This window comes from Embiotoca jacksoni, unplaced genomic scaffold (genome assembly GCF_022577435.1).
Source record: "Embiotoca jacksoni isolate LCO1_2020_lvr unplaced genomic scaffold, fEmbJac1.0.p SCAF_28, whole genome shotgun sequence".
In the NCBI taxonomy this organism is placed as follows: Eukaryota; Metazoa; Chordata; class Actinopteri; family Embiotocidae; genus Embiotoca; species Embiotoca jacksoni.
Genome location: NW_027185379.1, coordinates 2,399,106 through 2,413,789, shown reverse-complemented (window position 1 = coordinate 2,413,789; position 14,684 = coordinate 2,399,106). Strand labels below are relative to the sequence as shown.

General features: G+C 39.4%; 2 protein-coding genes across 8 annotated transcripts; both read left to right on the top strand.

Moving 5' to 3' along the window:
- Positions 1–604: 604 nt before the first annotated feature.
- Positions 605–7,885, top strand: trpc6b (transient receptor potential cation channel, subfamily C, member 6b). 5 transcript variants are annotated; one of them, XM_069161227.1, is made up of 13 exons: positions 605–702; positions 1,115–1,180; positions 2,154–2,916; positions 3,096–3,281; positions 3,427–3,591; positions 4,057–4,282; positions 4,734–4,961; positions 5,220–5,484; positions 5,635–5,830; positions 6,092–6,298; positions 6,507–6,563; positions 6,844–6,919; positions 7,134–7,885. In XM_069161227.1, the coding sequence occupies exons 3-13, from the start codon at positions 2,170–2,172 to the stop codon at positions 7,298–7,300; spliced, it is 2,520 nt and encodes an 839-aa protein (XP_069017328.1). In that variant the 5' UTR covers positions 605–702; positions 1,115–1,180; positions 2,154–2,169; the 3' UTR covers positions 7,301–7,885. The 5 variants fall into 5 exon arrangements, with proteins under 5 accessions (XP_069017328.1, XP_069017327.1, XP_069017325.1 ...); XM_069161226.1 differs by having other exon boundaries at positions 1,079–1,180; XM_069161224.1 differs by having other exon boundaries at positions 1,079–1,180; positions 1,774–2,916.
- Positions 7,886–9,884: 1,999 nt separating this feature from the next.
- On the top strand, positions 9,885–14,352 carry pgr (progesterone receptor). Of its 3 annotated transcripts, none has more exons than XM_069161231.1 (9): positions 9,885–9,976; positions 10,340–10,783; positions 11,166–11,275; positions 12,101–12,217; positions 12,516–12,821; positions 13,171–13,315; positions 13,476–13,606; positions 13,948–14,105; positions 14,197–14,352. In XM_069161231.1, exons 1-9 carry the CDS (start codon positions 9,885–9,887, stop codon positions 14,350–14,352), a joined length of 1,659 nt encoding a protein of 552 aa, XP_069017332.1. The 3 variants fall into 3 exon arrangements, with proteins under 3 accessions (XP_069017332.1, XP_069017331.1, XP_069017329.1); XM_069161230.1 differs by having other exon boundaries at positions 9,885–10,451; positions 10,593–10,783; XM_069161228.1 differs by having other exon boundaries at positions 9,885–10,783.
- The last annotated feature ends 332 nt before the right edge of the window (positions 14,353–14,684 follow it).

Below are 14,684 nucleotides of genomic sequence, written 5' to 3'. Positions count from 1 at the left end.
CAAAGGTATATACTGAAAATGTTTCTATAAAGCTTATCTACTCAGGGAGGAAGCCTTGCGAAACATAAAGGCGTTGGAATTACCTTTTATATTTGATGGCACCGTGAGTTAAGAGGATTTGGGAAAATCTGCTTTTTCCTGATTGTTTATGATGTCCTCTAGACACGGGGCCTCGGCATAAGCTGTCTTCACCGTGTTAAACACCATATAACCTAGAATAGTGGTGGTGTTATTGCTTGCAACCTGCAATCTAACAATCACAAAGAGTTAAGAAAAAATAATCCCTTAGCTCTCTTCCTAAATTTATGGGAAAACCAGAAAGGTTGGTGTTGTTCTGCGCTTAAATCCTTTATTAGTTTGACAAACTGCTTTAATATCTGGCTTTTTAGGCTTGAAGGCAGTTATTGGAAATTAAGGAAATTAAACATAATCCCCATACTAGGATCCAAATATATCCTGTGTTATAAACCACACCTTGAAACCTGATGGAAAACCGCCCACTGGGCGTGCAAAGGCAGCACTGTCAGCGTCAAAACCCAACGTCGGATGCAGGGTGAGAGTCAGTCTGACAGGTGCATTGTCCAAGGGCTAACAGGAGTCGGGAACTTGAGGTGCAGACGGTCACATTTGGATAAAGTTTTGGGACATAACGATTTAATTTAAGTGAAAGTAAAATAATTTGGCAGATCAGACTTCTCTGAGGTGAGTGGAGTATTTTGTTGGATTTTGCTGTGCCTAATTTCCAGAAGATATTTGAAGAAATATTAGTGTTTTAGAAAGATGGAAAGAAAAATAAGAACATGATATTCCTACAAGGTCCAGCAGTATAAGACTGGTGAAACTGCAACATCCCATCTTTTGACTCCCCTGTTTGCCTCTGATTGACATGTACACATTTTGTTCTTTATCTTTAAGGGGATTGGAATGCTTTTTTTTGTTAGTACAAAGATTAATTATCAGCCTAATATCACATGTACACAGCCAGCAGTTAATAGCAGAAAAATATTTTGTAATTAATATTGTTGATGTTATATTAGATTTATCATGCAACCGGCATCTTTTCTCTCCTTTTTCATAGTTACTGATCCATCACTTTCTTTCGGTCTCATCCCAGTTGCCTGTCGTGATGCAGAAGTGCAACAGAACAAAAACTATTAGGCGTTCTCAGAAATCCAGGCAGGTAAACCTTTTTGGAGCATCTACCTATGATATTTTAAAGGCAAAAACTCAATCACATTTCTTTTCTTTTTTTTTTTTTTTTTACGTCATTCATTTTATGACATAATTCCATTTTTGTTAGGATCCCTCTTGGCTATGACTGAACCGCAGGAAACCATTTTCAATTTATTTTGTCTCAGCTCACATATACTAGATGCCAAATATGAATAATCTGGCACAGTATGAGAAAAAAATAACATATTGCTGGCACTCATCAGATCTCTCAGTTGTGTAAAATCTTGTTAGCACTAACGATGACTGAATGAGAGGGCATTGTCATCATCTATCATCATGTGCATCATCTGAAGCAATTAGCTCCTGAGATAACCACATTATTCAAATGTAATTAGTGAACAGAAAGTAAATTTACTGGTTTGACAACAACACAAAGTATAATTAATGTAAAAAATAGTCCCCATCATAGAGTATGATCTTAGTCTGTACTGTGTAGTTACCATTATCATTTCAATGTTTTCCATGATCAAACAGTGGCATTGTGTATGAAATTCTGTTGTGTAATACTATAGAAAATAAATTTGCCCGGTTATCAGGTAGCAGCTGAGTGGATGGACAGCACCATGCCAGGAAATGATATGAAGAAGAGCAGATGATGGGTCTGTGGGTGGCGTCACACATTCAGTGCAGGCGTTAATTCAGCTGAGTCCTACTGTGCATTGTTGTCCGTTCACTGCTTGAGTCACTGCTGTTTCATTTCCAAGCCGTTTTTTCTGAAATATAGATGGAGCTGATCTTATAAACCAGTTGATTAGTTAAAGTAAATTTCTTAGTGCGAAATTATCAGTAAATCTCCCTTAAATGGGTGTGATTTCTATTTGGAAATGAAAACCGGGTATTTTGTCTCCCAGTAATGATTTTACAAAGTTACTACCTGTATTTGCAGTCCATGAAACTAAAATGTGTTTACCTGTGTTTAGATGGAGCGATGAAGCCATGATGCTACGGCAGGCTGCGGCCAAAGCCCGGAGGCAAGCTTTACAGGGAGCGGGTTACCTGCTTAATGCTCAGTCTTCCACCTGCCTTTCTGTGACGGAGGACAGTTTTTTAGAAGCTACAGAATATGGCAACATTCCCAAAGTGAGGCAGATGCTAGAAGAACTGCCAGACCTCAACGTGAACTGCGTAAACCATATGGGCCACAATGCACTGCAGCTGGCAGTTGCCAATGAGCATTTAGAGGTTACGAAGCTTCTCCTTAAGAAGAACGAACTCGCTAGATTAGGAGATGCTTTACTGTTAGCCATTAGTAAAGGTTACACCCGCATAGTTGAGGCCATACTGAGCCACGAGGCCTTTGCAGACGGTCAGAGGCTGACTCACAGCCCCAGCCAGGCGGAGACACATGATGAATTCTTTTCCTATGATGAGGATGGCACACGTTTCTCTCACGACATCACTCCCATCATCCTGGCTTCCCAGTGCCACGAGTATGAAATAGTGCATGTGCTTCTTCTGAAGGGGGCCCGCATAGAGCGGCCCCATGACTACTTCTGTCAGTGCGTGACCTGCACTGAGCAGCAGAGGCAAGACTCTTTCAGCCACTCACAGTCCCGCATCAATGCATACAAAGGCCTGGCCAGCCCAGCATATCTTTGCCTCTCCAATGAAGATCCTGTGATGGCAGCTCTGGAACTGAGCAATGAATTGGCACTCCTGGCAAACACTGAAAAGGAGTTCAAGGTACAGGACTTAAATTCAAATTTTCTTCAATTTCTCACAAAAAAAATACAACAACGCTACATCCTGTTAATTCATGGATTACTTGGGACGGGTTACATGTTTTGTTCGTCTATGAGTGACTCGTGATTCATGACAGTCAGACTCAAAGGTACTTCATGTGTTGCCTTTCTCTGATGCAGAACGATTACAAGAAACTGTCCATGCAGTGCAAAGACTTCGTGGTGGGACTCCTGGATTTGTGTCGAAACACAGAGGAAGTGGAGGCCATCTTAAATGGGGACACTGAATTGTTTCATAGCTCTGAAACCTGCAGCAGACAAAACCTCATCAGGTTAAAACTTGCAATAAAATATGAAGTTAAAAGGGTAAGCAAATGAGCACACTTTAATTCTTAAATTTTTAACCTTGTGGTTGTATATGTAATATTTGAGCCTTTTCCGTATCCCTGATTGTCTGTCCGTATCTCTTAATTGCACCAACACACGTACACACTCACCTCCATCGGAGCAGTTTGTGGCACATCCAAACTGCCAGCAGCAGCTCCTCTCCATCTGGTATGAGAACTTGTCCGGACTACGTCAGCAAACGACAGCAGTTAAAATCCTTCTTGTCCTTGGTGTAGCTGTCGGGTTGCCCGTCCTGGCCTGTATTTATTGGATCGCACCGTCAAGTAAGGTTAGTTACAAAAATGTTATGCATTGTTTTAACTTTATTACTATTATTACAATTATCTTGGAAACATTTTACACACTGTTAACAACTAAAAGAAGTGACCCTCAGGCTTACGTTTGACATTTGAGATGGCTACACTGTTGCTCCATGTTGGACGTTTGAATAGGCCAACGCTGCAAACACATTGGCTACAAAAACTAATACATAATAATAATAATAATAATAATTAAAAGGTGATACAATTAAAAGGCTTTGGGTTTGTCAGTTTGTTATGGAGTTTCTCTTCCTACTAGTGGCCAAAAACTACTGGCTCAATCACTGCTATACTTCTTTTTTGTTTTGTTTTGATGAATCTCTCATCACTGTGCAGAGATGATATTCTGTCAAAGGCCTACAATTAATTTTGGAAGCCTGATGCAGCTCGAAATAATGTTACGTTTTTTTCTGTTTCCCATTCTCTCACTTCAGTTAGGGAAACTCGTGGGTGGACCTTTCCTGAAGTTTGTGGCCCATGCAGCTTCCTTCACGATATTCCTTGGCTTGCTGGTCCTGAACGCTGCAGACCGCTTTGCGGGAACATCACTGCTGCCAAACATGACCGCCCATGATTACCCTTCACAGCTTTTTCGTATGAAGACCACCCCCTTCACCTGGATGGAGATTCTCATCATATCTTGGGTCATAGGTCATGAGTGTAAACATACTTACCCTTCCATCCTATGTTTTCCTGATTTACAACACCTCATTAAATCTTCTCTTAGGCCAGTTTATTTTTGGTAACAATATGTAAATGTATCCCTCTCTAATCTCTCTTCTTCACTCAGTCTTGTCTACTTCTCATAATTTAAGTCGGGCTCAGGAAATTGCCCACATACTGTAGATAATAATTCATTCCTACCACATATACCAAAAATAAATTAGAGCAGTGATGACTTTCCAAAGACATAGAAGGAGAGGTAACACTTTCGCTTAGCTACACAGGTGAAAGCCATATCACACATGCTTTGCCATTATGAAGTAAAAGCTAGCCCTAAGTCTTATTCATGATTTTCTGTACATGTTGAAATTATAGCTGCCATTAATTCATTTGAGAGAGAAACAGAGCTTTTCTGTGTCAACCAAATGTTTTATTTTCTCCCCAACAGGGAAGATCTGGGAAGAATGTAAAGATATTTGGTCGCAGGACATCCGGGAATACATCTCAGAACCATGGAACCTTCTCGACTTCAGCATTTTGGCCATTTTTATGACCTCTTTCATTGCCAGATTAATGGCTTTCCGGCACGCATATTCTGCCCAGTGTTACATTGACAAGCATTATACTGACCTATCCAACACAACCTTGCCCTTTGAGATAGAGTATTTCCAGCTGGGTAAGTGTGGATCAAAGAATTCAAGTATTATAAGTAGTGATTCAATAATTTGTTTCTTAAAATTAGATTTAAATTTTAGGTTGCACCAGCGTTAAACTGGATACTGATGTTAAAATAAAAAACATGAATCGGATAGGGGATTATTTGTGATACATATATGTTTCTTTGAATTAGGAATTCTAACACTGTAAGTGATATTCAGAGTGAAAGTTTATTGTTTTAAAACTATTCTCACATTCAGCATTTCTTTATTTTCAGCTCGAATTCACTGGATGCCCTCAGACCCGCAGCTTATTTCTGAAGGCCTTTATGCGATTGCCGTTGTGCTGAGTTTTTCTCGCATTGCATACATCCTGCCTGCCAATGAGAGATTCGGGCCTCTGCAGATCTCTCTGGGAAGAACAGTAAAAGATATCTTTAAATTCATGGTTATTTTCATAACCGTTTTTGTGGCTTTCATGGTGGGAATGTTCAATCTGTATTCATACTACCTCGGAGCCAAGTACAACGATGCCTTTACAACGTAAGTGTCGCTTATAGACTGTTGGCAATAACGACGTTTTTAGGAAAATGCCTAATATTTTAAAAGTATCTTTTGGATTTATCAGTGATAAATAAACTATGATGTTGGTTGCACTAAACTCATTCAGTTCCACTTTCTCCATTTCTCCAGGCTTGAAGAGAGTTTTAAAACATTATTTTGGGCCATCTTTGGATTGTCAGAAGTCAAATCAGTGGTCCTTAACATCAACCATAAATTCATTGAGAATATTGGCTATGTTCTGTACGGAGTCTACAACATCATCATGGTGATTGTCTTGCTGAATATGCTCATTGCCATGTTTAACAACTCCTTCCAAGAAATTGAGGTACGGCTTAACCATCCACATTTCCGCCCATTTTCTTGTTCGTATACTAGTGGGTGATAAATACAAGTTTTACAGGAACGTATTTATTTCGGAATAAGTTGATTTAAAAGAAATGGTAATAGAGGTTAGGATTGAGTGATGATTTATGCCAGAGTTGTTCAGTTCTGCCTTACAAATACAAATTCATTAACATACTGAATATTCATGTGTTGCTCACCAAATGTTTTCTCTGTCTCTCACCCCTCTTATCTGTTGGTGCAGGATGATGCTGACGTTGAGTGGAAATTTGCAAGAGCTAAACTCTGGTTCTCTTACTTTGAGAATAGTGGCACACTGCCTGTGCCCTTCAACCTCATACCAAACCCCAAGTCAGTCGTTTCCCTCTGGCTGGAAATGAGGCAATTTTTCTGTGATGTGTCTCTCGGCAAAAACAAAGAAAATTCAAACAATGAGATGGAGCTTAACAATGTGAGGCATCAGCTGAAACAAATGAGCTTTCGAGCAAGAATATATTCTTTTTTTTTTTTTTTTTTCTGGAACGTAAAATAAAGGCTATATATATTCTGTTAAATTTTAAGGATGTAGAGAGCCCACTTGTGTCACATCTATACGCTGCAGTTTTAAGTGAACCTGCGTTAACAGTGCTTCTTCTCCTTTTTATTGTTTCTAATCTTAGTTGAGGCAACAGGAAGATCTGAGTGGGAAACCATCTATTTGTCCAACTCATCACCAAGTAAAGCGGTTATCATTTCTTAATGCTAATTATCCAGAAATGTTCGGTTGACATTAATCTTTCCTGAGTAAAGTTTTACAAGCATATGAACATAAAATGCAATGTTTAGGTGATATAAGTAGCTATATAATGTGTCAATCAAAACCATAGAGTGTATGATTAACAATAATCAGTTTGGCAGCTGCTCTTTTTTTTCTTTACTGTTTTTCTTTATTTAATTTTTTTGAAAATGTTTAGGCTCATCAGTTTAAAAACAGAAATATCCCATTCTTCATTACAGAAAATAATGAAGTGCCTCATCAAAAGATACATCTTAAAAGCACAGAGAGATAAAGATAATGATGAGGTGAATGAAGGTGAGTTCAGCAGGTTTTCTTTTTATGTCTGCATCACCAAATTAGAAAAAAAATGGGGCATAGATAGATAGTTACTTTATTAATCCCCAAGGGGAAATGTATATTTATATTTATATTTATATTTATATTTATATTTATATTTATATTTATATTTATATTTATATATATATATTTGTTACCGTCAATTTAATGTTGTTCACCTACTGTCCTGCAGGTGAACTGAAAGAGATCAAACAGGACATCTCCAGTCTCCGTTATGAGCTGCTGGAAAGGGGGAACCAGGACATGAAGACGCTGGCAGAGCTCATCGGGCAGCTGGGAAAAGTCATAGATGTTCAACAAAAAGAAAAGAAGGAAAATGAGCTCGATATACTTTCTTAAAAACATATAAACCTTAGACGTGTTTCCTGGAAACACTGCATTCTTCTCTTTAATGAGGTATTCATTCAGGGTAAGAAGGGTTCTGACACAGACTCAGCACACATGTTTAAACAAAAACGTACCTGATAAAACCAGATGTTCTGTATTCATTATAAAAATGTCCTTGATTTTTCCCTCCTTAGTGCACATTTAGCTCTTTTGGCAGAGAACTCTCCTCTTTGTTTCCATGCCTGTATCTGTGCATTAAACCACTTGGTGGCAGTCGTGTAATTTTTTTTTTTTTTTTTTTTCCTCAGACTGTGTTACTCCAATATGCCCCAGTCACTGCTAACACGGTGTGAGCTGCCTGTTGCTATCTGTTTAAATGGTTTGATTTAGAGGTGATTTATCCATTTGGAGTAGAAAGCAGTTCAGATAAAACAGAAAAATGTGAGAATTTGTCAGCGACATAAAATAAAAACATTTTGGTAATAACTGCCCTCAGAATAGCTCATGATGAGAATTTACTTTTTTCTTCAATGTCACCTTAAAGTTAATCAACATACTTTGGGATAGGTTTGAAAATAAAACGTTCATTTTGATGCATTTTTTTCAATCGTGTGATTTATTAATGTGTTGATTACTTAATCATAATGTTTAATGAATATCATTAAAATAGATTTTGGTTATCTTCCCCTCGTGGAGTACAGAGGATTTATGGATTTTTAAAATCAATGCAGCAGATGCTGTTGTGCACTTGAAGGTGCTGTGAGGCAAGATAAATGTCTGAGAACAGTCTGACCTGTCATGTAGACAAACAGCTCACCTCCATATAGTCAGGCAGGAAGACTGAAAGCTTCCACCATACTTTGGCTGTCAAGCTCCTGAATAAAGCCGATGTGACGCATTTGTACCAAGAAAACAATAAGGGACAGAAATGACTGACGTTAAAACAGCAAAACCGATGAAATTAGCACCAAACAACTGTGTAAGATGAAAATCACGACGGCCAGTAAAATGTAGTTACATCACATTTCTGCCATATAAGACATTTGATTTAAAAAGTACCGAAAGATGCAGTTGCTTGAGAACTAAAGACTGTTGATGATCACCATCAACCACATTTATAGATTATAGATTGTGATAGACAGTCACTATCTTGTGTAGATAGATAGATTGTGAAAACAAGGCCACTTCATGTTGATATGTATCGGTAACTGTTAAGTATGTACTGTAGGTTATATCATGAGAATTCCCCCGGATGGTATCAAAAACACAACCACAGTTATAGACTATCTGAAAACAAGGCCACGACAGTCTTTGAAGAACACATCATGTTGATATGTATCGGTAACTGTTAAGTATGTAGGTTATATCATGAGAATTCCCCCGGATGGTATCAAAAACACAACCACATTTATAGACTATCTGAAAACAAGGCCACTACAGCCTTTGAAGAACACATCATGTTGATATGTATCAGTAACTGTTAAGTATGTAGGTCATATCATGAGAATTCCCCCGGACGGTATCAAAAACATGACACATGACGCAGGAGATAGGGCCAAGGCCCGTGTGTGCATCATGGATCAGCAACATCCATACTTGACTGATTAAGTTGAACAGTAAAACCCTTTCTGCTATCTAACTCGGATAACAGAAATGTAAATTAGATTAATACAAAGGCGGTAAGAGGCACTCTTATGATATGACTGCTATAAGAAATATAGATAACTATATAGATAACTCGACCATAGAGAACTTTATAAGTCTCTTCTTGTTCATCTGGTTTAAGTGAAATCACAGTTACAATGGAGAACTTAAAGTTTAAGCATTAATAAATAAATTCAAATGTGGAAAAAAAGACGTGAAATAGAAACATGAACAATTATCTCTTGCAGAACCGATTTTTTTTTTTTTTTTTTAATTTTTTTTTTACAAACCTACACTAGCTTACTTAAACTAGATGACATCTTAAAATGTTAAAATCTCAAAGCACAAACTGGACGTGTCAATATTTACTCAGTCTTTCATTCATGCATTTCACATGGCTGTGAGGCTACACGTTTATTTAAAGAAAATAATTAACAGGGCTGGTAAGGCTGAGTTTTGCAGATGGTTAATTTAGTTGAAATCATTGTAGCCTACTATCATCTCCTCCTCCATAGTTTCCACTGGTCTATTTTATAATTTGGCCAAATTTGTCACCATGTTGGTAGGGCGGAGAGTAATGGCCCTTGTCACTGAATTAATTCGCTGTCGATTCCCTCATTGGCAGGCTTTACATCTGCTACGAGGCCAGCGTAAATCCACACATGAGGAACACTAGAAATCTGTGAAAAGGGAAAACAACATCAATTCGACTTTGAAACATGAGATCCACAACCAGGACAAAACGATATAACTATAATTTTCCTAAACGTGGCAGGTTTATTTCCGGAAAGAGAGCATAATTACCCTTTATATTAAGTGGAGTAAACCTCTGCGTGAAAGACAGCCTTTCTTGACGGGAGGAGTATTACAGGAAGATCTCTGAGCCACAACTCATTACGCACCTTCCACCCTGGGCTCTCCAGTCTCTGCTGCGCGTTTTGGAGTTCACTAAATGGAAACTAAAATAGCCGGAAAGATGAGCACCATCAGTACTTCGATCGCTGATTCTTCTGATACAATAGTAAGTGACTTGATTCAACCTGGGTTCAGTAGGTCTAATACGAAATCATCGAACGAGTCACGGTCTCTAACTTGCCTGTCCTCCATGCGTAATTTTGGAAACGCTGGCACACTGATCTACGGTCTAAATTCAAGCGGAGACAGCGCAGTTTTTAAAGAGTGTAATGTACTCGATGCTTCACTTGCGAAACATTTTTATGATCGCAGCAATGAATATTTTAAGAGTGACAGTTTTCCGTGGGACGATTTAGTTAAAGTCCAGAGGACGAATGTGGCTACATCCGAAAGTTTACCAGGCGCAAATTGTCTCTCTTCGACCACCGGTGCTTGTAAGTTCATCAAACTTGAAAAGGTGCCTTCTGTGATTATGGACACACCCTGTCCCAACTTCGATCCATCATCTGAGATATCTGCTTTTGACACCTGCTGTGACACCGACAGGAAGCCGCAACTGGCACGTAGCGAGGCTGAATTGACAAGCTTCACGCCAGCTGCGGCAGTCCCTCGACCAGGGCCGGAAGGTTCCCCTAACTTTCTTAACGAACTGAACCAGCCAGAGCAGTTAGTGAACCCGCTGAGGACTGACTCCAGGGGCGGTTTGCCCGGGAAGGCTGTCATCAACTTTGAAGCCAACATGCAGACATCCCCGCAACTGACGGTGTACAAGTCTGAGGTTCCTCGCTGGCAGATGCAAACGTCTCCGGCTGAGCCTCAGTACTGGTGCCATTCGACAAGGATGACCGAGGACATGTCCACACCCTGCGGCTATGATGGCATCCAGAACCAGACCCAGTCTCAGAGGAATCCACCACCTTTCTCTTCATTCCCTGGGTAATCAGTCAATTGCAAAACTACTAGCTACTATTTGCTGTGAAATGTAGTCTTTAATCAAAAGGGAGTCACACATTAACTTTGAATGTTAATTTGCTTCACTTGTGTGCCAGTTGGGAGTTTGGCCTATAAAAGACGAGATAGCCTCGTGATGAATCGCAAGCCTGATGACAGATTATTTGTCTGTGCACAACAATTTCCAAGTTATGAGTAAATCGATTGACAAATGAATACACAAACTTTTATATGATGAAGTCACGTCCATGCATTTCTCCGTATGCTACTGTTTTGTGTCTAATATCATCAGATGTGATTTTTGTTTATGTGGGTAGTTTATGGACGAGTTCATCAACGTGTAGCCTATTTTCTTTCTTTCTTTCAGGATGCCACCTCAGAGACAGTGTGTGATCTGTGGTGATGAAGCATCTGGTTGCCACTATGGAGTCTTAACCTGTGGGAGCTGTAAAGTCTTTTTTAAAAGAGCAGTTGAAGGTGAGGAAATACAAATCTTTGGAAATCCATTTCCATATCATTTCAAGAATAGATCTTTTTTTGCTTTTGTATGCTTAAAATTGTGTCCACGCCACATATTTGTATCGGGACTTTTGTAAAAGAGAACAACTTTAAATCATAAACAGTTTTGTATACTTCAACTTAAATTTAATTCACAAAATAATTCAACATCTGACCATTGACAGAAGATCAAATGTGCATGACTGTTATATTACCTTTCCCTCTTTGTTTCTTAGCTCCCTGCTCCACTCTATACTACAATGTATTTTTTCTGTGGCCTGTGTTCTGTTGTTACTATAATCAATTAAACAACATGCTGCATTATGTAGCCTATAGAACATTTTCCTCCCATGCTAACTGATTTAGTTTCATTTTTTCTGTTGATCTGTGGGTGTTGTTACCAATAAAAACCAAAAGACAAATAATAAAATAAAAACACTAGGCCTACAAAACCCTAACTGGACTTCTTTAGTAGTTGTTAAAGGTTTATTAGCAGCCGTATCACATTGACAAGTGTTCACAATGTTCTTCGTCATGGACTTTTTTTGGTGTGTGTTATCTTTCAGTGTGAGATATATGAGAGCCACTATGTCTCACCATGGCCATGTCACTCTGTTCTCACAGCCTTGCCTCTATCTAATTTTCTTCTTTAGATGTCTCAGAACGCTGCCTCAGCCTGGAGTGGAGTAGCTAATAGTCAAAAGCTCATTAGCAATTTTTCTCCTCATTATGTGCCTCTCCTCCCGACATATGTGAAAAGAAGCATTGTTATAATTGTGTGCATCGTGTGTATTCACTCAACAGGTCATCACAGTTATCTCTGCGCTGGGCGGAATGACTGCATCGTGGACAAAATACGGAGAAAAAATTGTCCTGCGTGCCGCCTCCGGAAGTGCTATCAAGCAGGAATGATGCTCGGAGGTACCACAATTTGGTTAAATTTCTTTCTGAGCAGAGCTAAAGCACCCGTATGGCAGAAATTAAACCGAGTTGTTATTTAGTGCAGTTTTAAATCCTGATCAGCATCAAAGATAATATTCAGTGATTTGATTAAAAATAATAAAATAACTCTTTGCAATGCATAGTTTGAGCAATATTACCCCTCAAATTAAATTTACTTTGCATAGAAGGAAAAATACTGAGGTACTGTGATTTTTTTATGGACACAAACTGAGCTTCTCGTCATCAGATCTAACCAGGCCTTGTATTCATGTCACAGGCAGGAAGCTGAAGCGCTTTGGAGCCTTGAAAGCCTTGAGCTTGGCGCCATCCCTGATGTTCCAATCCCACTTGGCCATGTCCAGCGACAGTCAGGCCTTGACCTCCATGTCTTGCATACCAGGCATCCATGAGATGCAACTCTCCCAACAAATCATCAACATCCTTGAAAACATCGAACCGGAGACTGTGTACTCTGGTTATGACAACTCCCAGCCCGACACTCCCCATCTTCTGCTCACCAGCCTCAACAGGCTGTGCGAGAAGCAGCTGCTGTGGATCGTTAAGTGGTCTAAGTCCCTGCCAGGTAACTGCTCTCTGAATCTCAGGGTCACCACAGTTATCGCCATAGGGATCCAGTGAGCAGCCTTACTGAAGGTCTTAGCCTTAAACACTGACTGAGATAAAAGGCTCTGTAATGCCATGGATATCGGATATGAGACAAGTGATTCCAAGTGGTCACAAATGTTAAAATAGAACACGAAAAGTTAAAACTAAGTAAAAAAAAAAAAAAAAATGTATATATTACTGCTCCATCGCGGGGATATAGTACATTGTTTTTTTATTACACAGCATGCATCGAGTTTGTGAGGAAGAAGCTGTAAAACTAAATGCTCAAAAGTTCTCTAATACTGGGTTTTTATTTGCTTTCTCAGGGTTTCGTAATCTTCACATCACTGATCAGATGACCCTGATCCAGTACTCGTGGATGAACCTGATGGTATTCTGTCTTGGCTGGCGCTCCTTTCAGAATGTCACCAGTGAATACTTATACTTTGCACCCGATCTGGTTCTTAGTCAGTAAGTAACCATACTCACAAAGGCAATTTAAGCTGGCTGCTGATTCATAATGATTTATAAATAGAAGCGAGAGGTGACTGCTACATTTATCCACAAATCTGTAATTTGAATGGAAAAATAGGCTCATGATTGTTAAACCATTTGATGTTTTTTCTGGCAGGGAGCAAATGAGAAGATCTCCGATTTATGACCTCTGCCTGGCAATACAGTTCATTCCTCAGGAGTTTGCAAATCTTCAAGTTGCCCGGGAGGAATTTCTCTGCATGAAAGCCATAATATTACTTAACACAGGTAAGAATCATTTATTCCCTGATGTTGATTCACTTGTTTGAATTAACCACAGTCAGAAGACAACGTGGCAAACACAGATGGGAATCTTTGAGAATCATCTACTGTTGAGTTACACAAGAAAGGGAGTATTGTACAAGATCTCTGAACCTCGACCAGATTTACAGCATGTAGCAACTGCTATCACGTCCTACTTCTACACTGACTGAAAAACATTGACTCGCACTACTGTAACATTTCATCAGTGTTTTTTGTATTTCATAACAGAATCATACTTTTTTCTAATTTAAAAGTCTTTGAAGAAGTTATTTGTTTCAATTTGCAAGTGTCCCATCTTCTCTCAGTGCCCCTTGAAGGACTCAAAAGTCAGGCGGTGTTTGAGGAAATGAGACAAAACTACATTCGGGAGCTGACCAGGGCTATCCACATGAAGGAGAAAGGCGTGTTGGCCAGCTCTCAGCGATTCTACCATCTCACCAAACTGATGGACGCCATGCATGATGTATGCTCCCACGCAGAGCTGAGAACAACACTGTTCAGTTATGCTTCTTTAAAGAGTACCATGATAAACATAAATGTCTCTTTTCTGACAGATAGTGAAGAAGGTCAACCTGTTCTGTCTGAGTACCTTCATCCAGGCAGACGCCATGAAAGTGGAGTTTCCAGAGATGATGTCAGAGGTCATTGCCTCCCAGCTTCCCAAGGTCCTGGCAGGCATGGTGAAGCCCCTCTTATTCCACACCAAGTGACGATTCCAGCACAGACATCACAACTCTGTGGAGACAGCTTGTAACCGGATTATTCACCCCACACTTACTGGATTCTTCAAAACCTTCATTAATGCAGTCAGACATCTTTAAAAATGCCTCTAATTCTCTTCAGGTGAGACAAGAACGAACACGTTTCTTAAAATAGACATATCTTGAATATCAGAAATTCAGAGATCACAATCAACAAAGGTCCTCTGTATTATTTTGGTGTAAGCCCCATTTCCCATCCTACAACTTGTGTATAGCTGTTGCCCACTAGCTGCTACACAGTATGTTTTGAAAACCGTTAGAGATACTGGTATTTTTGTCCC

Bases quoted from the DNA above. Each gene is read 5' to 3' on its own strand.
- pgr (XM_069161228.1), top strand. From the start codon at position 9,885: ATGGAAACTAAAATAGCCGGAAAGATGAGCACCATCAGTACTTCGATC. The intron at 13,607-13,947 runs GTAAGAATCATT...ATCTTCTCTCAG, and splicing joins CATAATATTACTTAACACAG to TGCCCCTTGAAGGACTCAAA. The intron at 14,106-14,196 runs GTATGCTCCCAC...CTTTTCTGACAG, and splicing joins TGATGGACGCCATGCATGAT to ATAGTGAAGAAGGTCAACCT.
- trpc6b (XM_069161224.1), top strand. From the start codon at position 2,134: ATGTGTTTACCTGTGTTTAGATGGAGCGATGAAGCCATGATGCTACGG. The intron at 4,962-5,219 runs GTAAGTGTGGAT...CTTTATTTTCAG, and splicing joins GATAGAGTATTTCCAGCTGG to CTCGAATTCACTGGATGCCC. The intron at 5,485-5,634 runs GTAAGTGTCGCT...CCATTTCTCCAG, and splicing joins TACAACGATGCCTTTACAAC to GCTTGAAGAGAGTTTTAAAA.